The 14,084-nt window shown below is 42.3% G+C and overlaps 1 protein-coding gene across 2 annotated transcripts in view; it reads right to left on the reverse strand.

Annotated features, from left to right (window-relative positions):
• Positions 1 to 1,748: 1,748 nt before the first annotated feature.
• The window catches only part of LOC142471228 (uncharacterized), a 43,034-nt gene continuing 30,698 nt past the window's right edge, over positions 1,749 to 14,084 (reverse strand). For both annotated transcript variants that reach the window (XM_075578030.1, XM_075578029.1), the window contains exons 4-5: positions 3,774 to 3,887; positions 1,749 to 3,299 (exon numbers count right to left, since the gene is read on the reverse strand). In XM_075578030.1, coding sequence (XP_075434145.1) covers positions 1,861 to 3,299; positions 3,774 to 3,887 — 1,553 coding nt within the window. In that variant the 3' untranslated portion in view covers positions 1,749 to 1,860. The remainder of the gene's footprint in view (positions 3,300 to 3,773; positions 3,888 to 14,084) is intronic.

Genomic DNA, 14,084 nt, shown 5'->3' on the forward strand with positions numbered 1-14,084 from the left:
TCCCCAGACCCCCGTGAGAACCACCCGAGGCACCTCAGACACCTGTGGGTCTGACCCGGGGCTCCCAGACATCCGCGGGCCTACCGTGGGGACCCAATTGTGGCCCACGGTGACCCAAGGAGACCACCCGGGGGCCATGGCACTTGGCAGGACCCACCAACAGGCCTCCAGAACCTGTGTGAAACAAGTTGCTGGTACACTGTAGGTCTGTCAGGTGACCCGCCAGCCCGCCGGGGACTCGCGTGGGGCTGGGGTATGAACCCTGTATGTAAAAGGATAAATCATGTATTTATGGGGGGGCACAGGGGGTGGGTAATGTATTTAATAAATAGAATGATGTTTATTGTGGGGCTGTGTATTGTTTTTATTGTGGGTACTGGGGGTGGGGGGAGGTGGTATTTGCCCCAAGCGTATGTGGGTAGGCCTCCCTTGTGGGTAGTGGGTGAGGGTGGTTAGGCCTCACGGGGTGGGGGGTTAGCATGGAAGGGTATGTAGGCCTCCCGAGTGGTGGGTGAGGGTGGGTTAACCCCTTAATGACTGTAGCGGTTAGGGGACATTACATTGGCTATTGGAATTGTTGTGCATGTTTTGCAGCTCCGTAGGGGCATGGGCAGAATAAAGATGAGGATGAAGATGGCCTTCATCGTGGGTGCCTGTAAAAGGTAAGTGTAATATGTTTTGACTGTATTTATTGAATGTTATATGTATTTAAAATGGCCAAATGCATTATTATCCATATGAGGATAATAGTAATTTTGGCCAGTACTGTATATTATGTGTTAGGGGGGTGTATTTAGTTATAATTCTTATTTATTATTTTTGGAGGTGCAACATTGGTACCGCAGGCCCGTTGGTACCCCGGGACTCCTGCGGGGATCCCGGGATGGCCGCGGGCATCCCTGGAGTCCCGCAGTGACCCCCGCATGCCCGCGGGGAGCCGGGGACCCCCGGACACCCGCGGGGTCAGCAGGAGACACCCGTGCGACCACCCGGCTCTGTCGGGACCCCCGCGGGGTCAGCCGGGGACACCCGCCGGCCTGCTGTATTGGTTTTGCACATGCAAAAATAAAAAGCAAGAATTTATTCTAAGTCCAGAGTTCTCTGCGTCTACTCTGACCTGACGTGTTCTGATCAACGAAACTTTCGCATTTGCTAAGGTTGCGTTGCTTAGTGCATCCCGCTTAAGGGCAGAATTTCATGCAAACAGGGTTGCGAACGAGCAAAGTTGAACTTAGAAAAAATTCCTGAAAAAAGTCATTTTTAGATCGCAAAGTGCCTGTTTGCGTTGCTTAGTGCATCGTGTTGAGCCAAAAATCACAATCAAAGAGCACTTTGTGGTCTAAAAGTGACGTATCGGAGCTTAGTGCATAGCCCCCCATAATCTCCACTGGTTAGCACTCCTGAAAAGGCAAAACACACGTAAATTCTTTATTACATTACAATGCATTTGCCATGACTGGGTTCGAGAGCGAACACTCTAAACTCACAAATATGGCTCAAAGGTTACCAACCGGGCTTAATACCTTTATTAATGGCCTGGTCACCCCTCACCATCACAGTCCTACTGTGCAGGTGCGCCGAGCAGCAGGCAACACAAAGAGGCTTCATTTCAAAAATGATCCTATAAAGGAATTTTCAATAATACTTTTTTCATACAAAATAATACAAATTCCACACTTTCCTTACATTATTCTAAGTTCAATAATAAAAAGCAAAATATTCCTCATGATTACAAGAATTTATTACTTTCATAACAGTTTAAAGATTTTTTTTAACAAAAATTAAATCAATAATTTTCAGAGTGCTATATTACAAAGTAAACTTGTATGAGCAAAACATTGTCAACATTTAGACCAAACATCATTTTTCTCTTGTGTGAACTCTCTGATGTATAACAAGAGTAGAGCTATGGGTAAAACATTTTCCACATTCAGAACATACAAATGGTTTTTCTCCTGTGTGAATTCTCTTATGTTTAACAAGAGCAGAGTTCCGAGTAAAACATTTCCCACATTCAGAACATACAAATGGTTTTTCTCCTGTGTGACATCTCTGATGTAAAACAAGAGATGCCTTCTCGATAAAACATTTCCCACATTCAGAACATACAAATGATTTTTCTCCTGTGTGACTTCTCTGATGTAAAACAAAGGCTCCATTCTGGGCAAAACATTTCCCACATTCAGAACATTCAAATGGTTTTTCTCCTGTGTGAATTCTCTGATGTTGAACAAGAGCTCCATTCTGGGTAAAACATGTCCCACATTCAGAACATACAAATGGTTTTTCTCCTGTGTGAATTATCTGATGTTTAACAAGAGTAAAGTTATGGGCAAAACGTTTCCCACATTCAGAACATACAAATGGTTTTTCTCCTGTGTGAATTCTCATATGTTTATAAAGAGTAGAGTTATGGGTAAAACATTTCCCACATTCAGAACATACAAATGGTTTTTCTCCTGTGTGAATTCTCTGATGTTTAACAAGAGCAGAGTTATGGGTAAAACATTTCCCACATTCAGAACATGCAAATAGTTTTTCTCCTGTGTGAATTCTCTGATGTGAAACAAGATTTGAATTCAGGTTAAAACATTTCCCACATTCAGAACATACAAATAGTTTTTCTCCTGTGTGAATTCTCTGATGTGAAACAAGACGTGCCTTCTCGATAAAACATTTCCCACATTCAGAACATACAAATGATTTTTCTCTTGTGTGAATTCTCGAATGTCTAACAAGAGATTCCTTCTTCATAAAACATTTCCCACATTCAGAACATACAAATGATTTTTCTCCTGTATGAATTCTCTGATGTGTAACAAGAGCAGATTTATACCAGAAATGTTTCCCACAGTCAGAGCAAGATAACTTTTCTCCTTCATGATTTTTCAGATGTTTAACAAGACATGAGTTACTAGTAAAGCATTTCTGACATACAAGGCAGTTATGTAGCATTTCTGTGGTGTGCGTTCTTTGGTGAGTTCTATAAGCTGACCCATTATTAAAATTTTTAGCACATTCACAGCATGTGTAGCTAGGCACCGACAGGTTCTTGGGAACTTTTCCTGCATTAGTTTTTCCTTTGTTACACTTTGTATTAGGAGTCAATGAATTTTCTATCCTTTTATTTTCTCTGATGGTATAAATGTTAGCATCTGTGAGATGTCCTTCTTCCTGTGAGGTTGATTCCTTAACAATAATGCTCACAGTTTCTCTCAGACTCTCGCTTGGCATATTTTGACTAATGCAATTTTCTCCTTGATAAATATGGGTAGCATTGATATCTTTCATTACACAATCTGCAGAAAAGAGAAAAATGGGAATTCCAGTTCATGAATCCATCGGTTTGGGGGGGGGGGGGCGGTGTGGGAGTAAAGAAATGCATTAACATACAGTACAGAATGACGGACAAAATGATTTTCAAATGTCAAATTTAGTTTAAGATTGTAAAGAGTCACCACACACATTGCAAAATGTGTTACATATTTTGTACTCAGTAACTGTTTCCAATTAGATGTGCAGAAAATCATTCAAAATTGCAATACACTTTATTTGTGAGGATATTGTTTACAAGAGTTATATACAATAAAAACTTAATCAGGAAGCTTGCGTACCACATATATCGCCACCTTATTATGGGAATAATAAAGTTCGAAAAGAAAATGAGAAATTATTGGCAGATATGCTTATTTGTGATCAAGTTTGATATTTATGAAAATCTTTGTATAATGATTGTTCCTAGAGCACCCACCACTAAAGTGTTTATTACTCACCTGTGCTGATATTTGTAGGATTTCCCTTCTCCTTATACTGCTGGTGACCCCTTATATACGGCTCTTCTCCGCGCTCAATCATTGATACAATTTCAGGCGTTACATTGACACATCCTGTATATGTCAGGGGAGACACGTATATATTTAGTGTTTGCACTGTAAAACAAATCTTATTTCCCTTATCTGCTATATTATGATGTCAAGTTTATTGTATTACTGATGTGAAGTGCAATGTACGAGGATGGTGCTACAGATGCAGTGGCTGTTATCTGACAATTTATTGGGTTGAATGATGCACTATAGTGTATGGTGGTCTGAGAAGGTCCATTGCAGACTAACTAACCCATGGGATTAATACAGTAGGGGTCCCTGCTGTGGGAATGTAACCGGGGTCTACTTGTCTATAAGAGACACGCAGTAAGAGATAGGCTGAATCAGTCACTCTACCTGTGCATCTCTAACAGGCGACCGCAGGGGTTTTATTTACATTTTTAACACTACAGTAATGCAGCAGGGGGTCACCGGAGTTGATCTGCATTGATTTCAGTTCTGGGGACCCCCTACATCTCGAGATACAGGACCCGTTATGGGGTGCCAGTATCCCTGCCATGTTAAAATCCTGTGGGTCACGTGACCGTAGGATTTTAACATTGAAGGAGATACTGGCACCCCATAATGGGGCCTGTATCTTGGGAAGTAGGGGGTCCCCGAGGCTGAGATCAACTTTGTTCAGCTCAGAAGACCCCCTACTCCTGCATACTAGTATCAAATCCCCCCCCCCCCAGAAGAAAAAATCACTACCTTAGCGGATAGCTGCTAAGCTAATGAAGCTGCTTACATTTTATTTTTATTCATAGTGTGCGTGAGCAAGGGGTCCCCAGGGCATAACAAATTTTATTTCAGCCTCGGGAACCCCCTGCTTCCCGAGATATAGGCCTCAGTATGTTAAAGGAGGGTCACGTGACACAGAGGATTTTAACATGGTGGGAATACCGGCACCCCATAACAGGGCCTGTATCTCGGGAAGCAGGGGGTCCCCGAGGCTTAAATCAATGTGGTTCAGCTCTGGAGACCCCCTGCTCATTGCCACAGTGGACCAGAACTTATCAACACTTTGTATATTTTTGGGATTCTCGATTTAACATGACAAGGAGGCAAAATAAATTGTCATTTATTTCCTTGATAGACAAACACATGACAGCTTCAGAATACACTTAACACAACACTTAGTGGGATGGGGAAACAAAATAAATTGTCCTTTGCATGAAAGCGCAATAAATGCAGTCTCTGTTTAAAGTCCGTTTGGCTCGATCGCAAGTTGCCGATCTAATAACTCCGCCAAATAAAGCAATTTCGTAGAAGTTCGTAAGAATTCATTCGGGAGTCCACAGGGCTAACAAATTCCGGAGTTTGGGGTAAATCCTTGGTTGCAATGTTATTAACACGTTGCGTCCTGGAACCGCTACCGCTGAACGCGAACAGAACCTTGTGCAAAGCTTTTTGGTTACATCATTAACCACAGCTCGGCGGGCAGTTTTATAGGGTTTACAGACCTATCTCTAGCATGCCTGCCCAATCCCCTCCGTGGGAACACTTAATCCACCAATCTTTGTATTGTCCGTAGTTTGAAAAACCGGGCAAAAAGGCATTCCTGTTTGCACCGTGCATGTGTTAGCTTGACACCCATGCGACTTAGCATACCTGAGGTACACCCTTTTCCTGGCAACCCTTGGTCTGGGATTTTGGTGTGAAAGGCTCATGCTGAGTACCGGGATCTGGCACTTAGCAACAGCCCGGCCACTTTCACACTTTGGACCTCTGAGTCTTTTCATTCCCGGCACTCCACTAGACTTACAGTCTCCCACTGAACAGGGGTTTTTTGAAGTGTAGGAAAGAAAATACCTTCAGCTCATTTACCCCTGACATATTTACATGCCAAAGCGATTTTATGATGAAGCCGACGTGATTACATGGCGAAACGCATAGAGTGGGAGTTATTCTGTCACACAGAGCAGCTTGGAGAGGAACTACGGGTAGCTGAGCCACCACCGGAGCGCAACCGGATCTGACGTCAGACGCCCAATCTTGCGGTGACTCAACTTAGCAGGGGCTGGAGACGGAGGTCTATCGGGAGCTGTGGGATAGGGAGCAGGCTTGCTGATGGTCTCTCCTATACACTATTGCAATGTGACATGACCGATTTTATCTGATACCTTGTGAGTGCATTTTTTACTTAGATTAAACAATTTTATACCTGGTTGATCTGTGCTATGCAGTGTTTTCCTCTCTCTCTCTGCATCTAGGGTTTTTTCATCCTGAGTACCGGGGCCACCTTAAATACTCCAAACTGACACCCACCATGGATTGACTGCCTTAGCCTTTACTGCCGTTTAAATTTTAGCAGTTTGTAAGTAGACATTCTACACGAGCCAAGATTTTTGGAAGCTCATTGTCCATTGCATACAGTAATTCCTCTGCACTTAGATTTTCTGTGCTTTTGTGTTTCTCCCTTATGCTCCCCCTGGATTTCGTGTATCTAGGTGAAAAGGTTGAAGCAGAGCACCGACTGCAGAACCAACTGCAACGTTGGTGCACACACCTCCAGAATGCCGAGGAGAAGCAGCGAACTCTGCAGGAAGAAACTCTGCAGGCTGCTAAAGAGGTACAAGTGCTGCAGGAACATCTGAATACCCAGTGCGTCCCCACAGAGCAGTATGAGGAGCTAAAGGCCAAGTTGCATGTCACCAGCGCCTCGCTGAAGGCGGAGCTTAGAGATCAGGTGACTCTATATGAGGGGGAGCGTGAGAAGGCCCAGAAACTGGAGCAAGAGCTGGAGAGACAGACAATCTGTTTCATCCCCTTGAGTCAGTACACCAAGGAGAAATCATGACGACAAAAATTACAGAGCTACAGAATATGAAGGAGACACTGATACAAACTCAGAGAATGCAAAGTGCGCAGATAAATTCCCTGAGAAGAGACTTGCAAGACGCACTCAAAAAACAGGGATTTCTCACGGATGAGATTATAGTACTACAAGGACAAATATTGACCCTTACCAAGCATCAGTATCCCACAGTCACAAATACCCAAAGAAAAAAGGGTACGGTGAGAGCTGGGAACACCGCTCACCTAAAAAACAAGGTTGCAAAGCTTAAACCACCTAAGCAAGCACTAGCTAGACCTTCAGCGGCCCAACAGGCAACACAAAAAGGTATACGTGCCGAATCAAAACCAGAAAAATCCCTAGCTGGTGAAGCTGAGAAGATAGGATGTTCTCTGGAAAGGAAGGTGGATGTGCAACTTAATCCCAAAGAAGCTGAACTGGCAACTCCGTTTAGTAGAGGAAGTGCAGAAAGACAGCTTCAAGGGCGGAAAACTCAAAGGGCGGAAAACTCAAAGGGCTAGTCCTAACTGCTCTACAACGGTCACCATACAGTTTATCTACAAAAAGAGGAGCGCCCGATGCAAGGGAAATCTCATGACCATGCACTCAGAAAGAAGACTATACTTGGGAAAAGTCCTCCTCGAGCGACTGAGGAGTGCTGAGCTCAAGCATCTTCGGGAGGAGACACAAATAAACTGGAGAAAGGGCTCCAATCCCAGCTGGACTGAGGGTTCTCTTTCTCCATCCACTCTCATTTAAGTCACAGAAAGATCTTGAATGAGAGTGGAAGGATGGGATTTGGCCGTGGCAAGCCCGAGCTTCCCACAAACAGGGGAGGTATGTAACAGGGGACTGATCCCTGTTCAAAAATGTGCCTCTAATCAAGCAGTGTGGTGATTAACTGCTGGTAGACAATTAACTAACACCACCTGGCTGATAACAGGTATCAGAAAAAGCCTGCCTCTGAGACAGGAAGAGAGACTCCTGAGCTCACACATGAGCTGAACCAGGAAACAGACAGAGGAGAGGTTCTTGAGACTCACAGGTGAGACTGACAGAGGGAACACAGACATCTTGAGCCTGCCAAAAGAGAATGTACGCTGCCAGCAAGACACAGGGGACAATGCTTATAAACCTGGATCCTGACATTGCCTTATCGCACAATGGTGTGGACACGAGGAGAACAAAGAAACCTTCCCCTACAACTACAAGAGACAGATAAGACTTTTCTTAGAAGACTGTTATCTATGTACATCACCTTGAGAAAGGTCCCGTTTGGAGGAACGAAACGTTGGTTATTATGTCTCACTAAATACAAAATATTTTTGACAACCTCGTGAAGTGCTGCCTCTGATATTCGCTTACACGCTATCGTATCACATATATATATATATATATATATATATATATATATATATATATATATATATATATATATATAAATGTCTCTATGATTTAGGCTGGTGAATGGCTGGGGTAACCATGCAGTTAAAGAGTGCTGTACTACAAGTGTATATATACTCCAAAGTGGAGCAGATTTTGTTTGCTGATTTTCACGTTTGCTGTGTTTAAAGCGACAGGCGCAATAAAGCCTTATTTTAATTTCACCTTAAAACAGTCTCCATTGCGTACCTCTGCACATGTCCTCTTACAGTGTGTGAGTGGTTTATTTATTTAGACTTGCACACCATAAATTAGAGTGCTAGCTGTCTGCGTTCCTGAGTTAGCCCACTTAATTGAAAGGATTGCTAGTGGGAAGCCAAGTTCACCTACTTCTCACATCAATTGACCCACTTCCCACAGCAATAGACTTTCTGCCTTTCAAATTACGGGAGCTAACAAGGTACTGATACATTTTATCGGAAAACCACTTCAAATCTAACCACAAGCCACTTATTCAACTGACTTGCGGTTACAGAGTCGAATGCTTGGAAATGGATACCCATACTTCAAACAGACCTCCCAGCACCAGCCACGCTTATTCAATCAGCGCTGGCTTCGGCGCTCACAACGCCATCTTGTGCCTAAAAACAATATACTGTAGCACACTTTGCATTTATTTCTATTACTGCAGGCAGGGAGCAGCCTGCAAAATGGTGATAAAAAGGTGGGTGAACAGTGATATTCTGTACACCATTAGTCAAATAAATAAAACAGTATTGCCGGTGCTGCTGGTTCAAAGGGATACCTGTCACAAATATCCAAGCTTGAACTGTGAAAAGGAAAGATCCAGCGCTCCACGGATTTGCAAAAGTATCACATTTATTGCGCCATACACAACAACCGTTTCGAACTTAGTAGGTCTTTTTCAAGTGAAAAGGCATGATGCCTGTGGTAGGACGGCCTGTAGCCAAGGTCAGGGAACAGTCCACATGTGTAGTTTCAGGATAAATGAAAACGTTCAGTGGCTTTATTTCTCCACAGCATAACATAACATGTGGGTACACTGTCCCTTTAAACATAAACAAATCCTGCTCCACATTGGGAGAACTGACTAACACTCCAGGCCTATCTAGCAGGCTAGCTGGCTAAACCATTTACCAAACCGTAAGTGTATTTTAAGCAGTCAGGAAAACAAATGAACAAGTCTTACTTTGGTTGAAGTAGTTAGTTCGGTGAATCCGTCTGGCTAGCAGCTCACATAGCAGTGTTCTCTGGTCTAAGGCAGCCAGCTACTGCCAGTAACAACATCCTCTTATACCTTGCTGGTTAACAGGTGTCAGCTTACCTCCTGATTACCTAGCTTCCTCCTGAGTTAACCTTCTGAGTGCTGGATGAAGCACTCAGACATATGTTTCGCAGGCACAACTGATAGGGGTTGACTTCATCCTGTCACAATGCCAAAGACAGGAAACAGGATATATATACACACACCCCACAATCAATAATAAAGTGATAAACCCCAAACAGCTGAACAAATAACAATCAACACATATAGTTCCAATTGACAGTCTTAGGTGATGAGGTAGTGTGTTGATGCTCTATACTGTACAGTGAGTAATCAGTACAGTATCATCTGACTTGTTCTTAATTCTACTTTTGTGCTCAATGTATCTCGTCTTGAGCATTCTATGCGTTTTTCCGACGTAAATCAGTCCACATGGACATTTGATTATATAAACGACATGTGTAGTAGTGCAGGTGATTCTGTTACGTATTCTGTATTTTTTGCCACTTCTAGGGTGTACAAATTCACTACCTGTAGTCAAGCTGTTACAGATTGAGCTACTACAGCATCTGTAGCAACCTGGCCTTGGTTCACTCATAAAATGTGGTTGAACATAATGCTCACTTCTATCTGCTTTCATTAAAATATCCTTAAGATTGGCCCCTCTCTGGTAAGCAAATCTAGGATATTTATTGCAAATGGGACTTAAGGCAACATCTGTCTGTAGCATCTTCCAATGTCTCCTAATGGCTTGTTTGATGAATTTGCTAGCCGTAGTAAACTTGCTAACAAAAGTCATAACATCTGACTTGTCCCTAGAGATATCTGGCAAATGCTCTCTTTCTAAGGCCTGCGTGTCATCCTTATGCTTATGACCTCTTGAGATAAATCTTTCTTTTATATCTCTTATTGAGTTTTCAAGCTGTTTTGGTCGATCAATGATCCTACTCGCTCTTATTTTCTGTGAGAAGGGGAGCATTTGTTTGAGGGAGTCAGGGTGGAAGCTGGTGCCATGTACAGTGGATTTTTTATCGGTTGGCTTTCGATACAAATCTGTTTGATACTCTTATGCATAAGAGTTTGCATAAACCTCCAGGGAGACCTATTATATCTGCAACAAACTCAATTAATCAGCCACTTGCAATATATGTTGACACCTTTCTGCAGCCATTGGTAGTCAAATGTGGACTGATTTACGTCGGAAAACGAATAGAATGCTCGGGAGGAGATACATTGAGCACAAAAGTAGAATTAAGAAAAAGGCAGATGATAATGTACTGATTACTCACTGTATAGAGCATCAACACACTACCTCATCACCGAGAGTTATTGGCATTGAGCACATTAGGACAAGCAACACAGGTCAGGATAGAGACACTTTACTATTACATTGTGAAACCTTCTGGACATTCATGTTGGATACAGTACACCCTAAGGGGTTAAATGACTATATCTCATTTGGTTGTTATTTGTCTAAAAGATGACCTGTGGTGGTGGTTGCTGCCATGTGATCTCATATACCTTGGAAATAAATTATTAATATGTAGAAAAAACATATTTATATATAAAGAAATGTATTTGTTCAAAGATTCCATTTTAATATTTTATTGCACATGGGAGAAATCATTAGCACGAAACAACATGTTCCTGACATCTTTATCTTTCTTTCCATCACTTTGTTCAAAGTCTGTACTTTGTTTTTCTCAATGAAAGAATTGTACTACTACTGACTTAATCCCCACCCACTAAAGAAGATAACGACGGATTCAGAAGGATGTTAGCCCCTGCGGTGGGCGGACTCGGGAGGAGTGACGAGCAAGTGAAGAAACTTCAAAGAAATGGAGCAGTGCCATAATGTCGCGAGATTTCGGCTGAAGGACCAACCAAGTGAGGAGGATCGACGCTGGAATGCGGAAAAGAATGCATAGAACGCACGAGGACGCTTGCACGTGACGCACTTCCAGATTCATCCGGAATCAACATGGATTTTCGGCAGCAGTGGGGATTCTAAGGAAAGTTGTGAGATCAAGTCACAGCCAATCGGAAGCCTAAAGATAAGACTGTCAATTGGAACTATATGTGTTGATTGCTATTTGTTCAGCTGTTTGGGGTTTATCACTTTATTATTGATTGTGGGGTGTATATATATCTCCTGTTTCCTGTCTTTGGCATCATGCCTTTTCACTTGAAAAAGACCTACTAAGGTCGAAACGGTTGTTGTGTATGGCGCAATAAATTTGATACTTTTGCAAATCCGTGGAGCGCTGGATCTTTCCTTTTCACAGATAAAAAGGCTGGGACAGGGGCAAATACATTAGTGTCATGCATATTCTTTTAACCCCTTCAATACCAATACAAGTTGGGGTTAATCAGCTGGGTATAATACCTTTATTAAGGGCCTGATTAACCCCACTCTCGCCACAATCATAAATTAGCAGGATGAATTTTTAATGTATCCACTGTCCCTCCTGACTGCCATGTAAATCTCCCCGCGCACTTAAGTTTTAATGTACCTAAACCAGGGCTATGTCCAGATATGCATTTATAAACAAGTTTCAAATAAGAAAATCACATCAGTATAAATGATTCCCTTCTAACCCTCTGCATACAAAAAAATGAGAAAGCTACGACCTTCCTAACCCCAGTTACCGAGTTAATTGTGTGAGGGCTTTTTTGTGGCGTGTGGGTTGAAACATTGTTCCCGTCTGCGGTCGGGACCTCCAAGTAGCGATTCCCCGCCCAGATCGATAACCACAGACTACTTCTTCAATTAACCTTAATTGACTAACTACATCCTACATTGCTACACTTTAGTCCCACTTAGCTAACCGCAAGTCAAGTATTCACTTGACTCTGTGGTTTCGGCTTTTCCCTTCGCTTGTCTTGTTGTTAGCTAGTGATACAGTGTTGTAATTCCACTGCTCACCGCAAACCACAAGCATACTTAACCAATTAACTCCTTAAAACCCTGTTAGGAGGCCCTTATTCTTCACGGGCACATTTCAGACATTTTATAATAGCCCTAGACTGCAGAACTGACACTTCAAAACCACCTTCGATGACTCAGGAGCACCTAGCCAGGCAGACAGCCTTTAATTCATGGCAAAGGTACCCCTTCATCGGCACACCCATATAATATGGGCATGCTTTAACACTATAGCAATAAATGGGAAAGTAAAAAAAAACAGGCCCACAATAAAACACAGTATTACATAGAAAATAAAACCCCATTAAAATGCCAAAAAAAAAACAATTGATTGGCACGGTGGCACACCATGAGCTGCCACCATGCCAGGCAATATACAACCTGCCAATCACCAAAAGAAGCCTCAAATAAAAAACACATTACATTTTTATCTTAAAAATGCCAACAACAAAAAAACAATTGATTGGCACGGTGGTATACCCATGCCCTGTGGGCATGAGCTGCCACTATGCCAGGCAATATGCATCCTGCAAAAAAAATAAATACAGTACATGCATCAAATAAAAACCACATTGCATTGCCAGCCATAACACGAAAAAGCCAATAAACCAATTGATTGACACAGTCCCACACCAATGGTTTCTCACTATGCTAGTCAATGGGCAACCTGTAAAAAAATACATGCATGTGACGGTGAAGGGGTTAACCAGGCTCACTAATAAAGGTTAAGCCCACTTGGTTACCCCTGATCCGTATGTTGAGGTCCTAGAGTGTCAGTTCTTGGACGTAGATGTCAGAAATGCATTAATGTGACTGTGTGCAAATGAGGCGACATTAAAGATTTTTCTGTGCTGGGACCAGGAGATTTCTAGGCTGTAAGTTTCAGGGTGGGTTTGCAGGAGAAAGTCTTAACAGAATGTGTCTATGTATCGGGGTTCCGGAGTTATGGGATACCCCAAAAGCTGGATCCGAGAATCGAGTGAGATTCTCGGATGCAGCCAAGCACATTACTCCGGGCAGACTCTGACCCTGAAACGTTCTTGTGACTCACTGCCAGGATTTATTTATAAAAATGTTTTACCAGGAAGTACTGTAATACATTGAGAGTTACCTCTCGTTTTCAAGTATGTCCTGGGCACAGAGTTATAAAAAATACATGGTTACATTAAAAGAACAGACGAGAACTATTGAAATATTAAAAGAAGGTAATAGGTACAGAACACAGCTATAATTTATCACCAAGTACAATCAAATTGCACCTATAATAAAAAAAGTTTTTGCAAAACATTGGCCTATGTTGCGCAGAGACAAAGACTTGAGTACTATTTTACCCGAAAAACCTAGGATTATATTTACAAAAGCTAATAATTTTAAACAAACATTATCCCTCAGCTGTCCTATTAATGTCAATTGGCAGCCATATTCAAATTCTAAAGGCTATTTCTGCTGTGACAGGTGTACAGCATGTAAGTTTAGTCGTAACATCAAAGTGTTCTGTTCAAACGTCACGTTTAGCGAATATAATATCAAAACTCATATAAGATGTAGTTGTGCGAATGTCATCTATCTGCTGGAATGTCCCTGCGGCCTGCAGTACGTGGGTATGACTACCAGACCTATCAAAAGAAGGCTCTATGAGCATGTTTATAACATCAGAAAAGGTTTGGTCACTCATAATGTATCTTTACACTTTAAAACATATCACAATCAAAATCCACAAGGTCTGAAATGTGCAGCAATAGAGGCACCTTTCTATGATTGGAGGGGTGGAGATAGGACAAGACAACTGGCAAGGAGAGAGCTATACTGGATCTACGAGTTGAAAACCCT

The sequence above is a fragment of the Ascaphus truei genome, chromosome 20, assembly GCF_040206685.1.
Source record: "Ascaphus truei isolate aAscTru1 chromosome 20, aAscTru1.hap1, whole genome shotgun sequence".
NCBI classification, from domain to species: domain Eukaryota; kingdom Metazoa; phylum Chordata; class Amphibia; order Anura; family Ascaphidae; genus Ascaphus; species Ascaphus truei.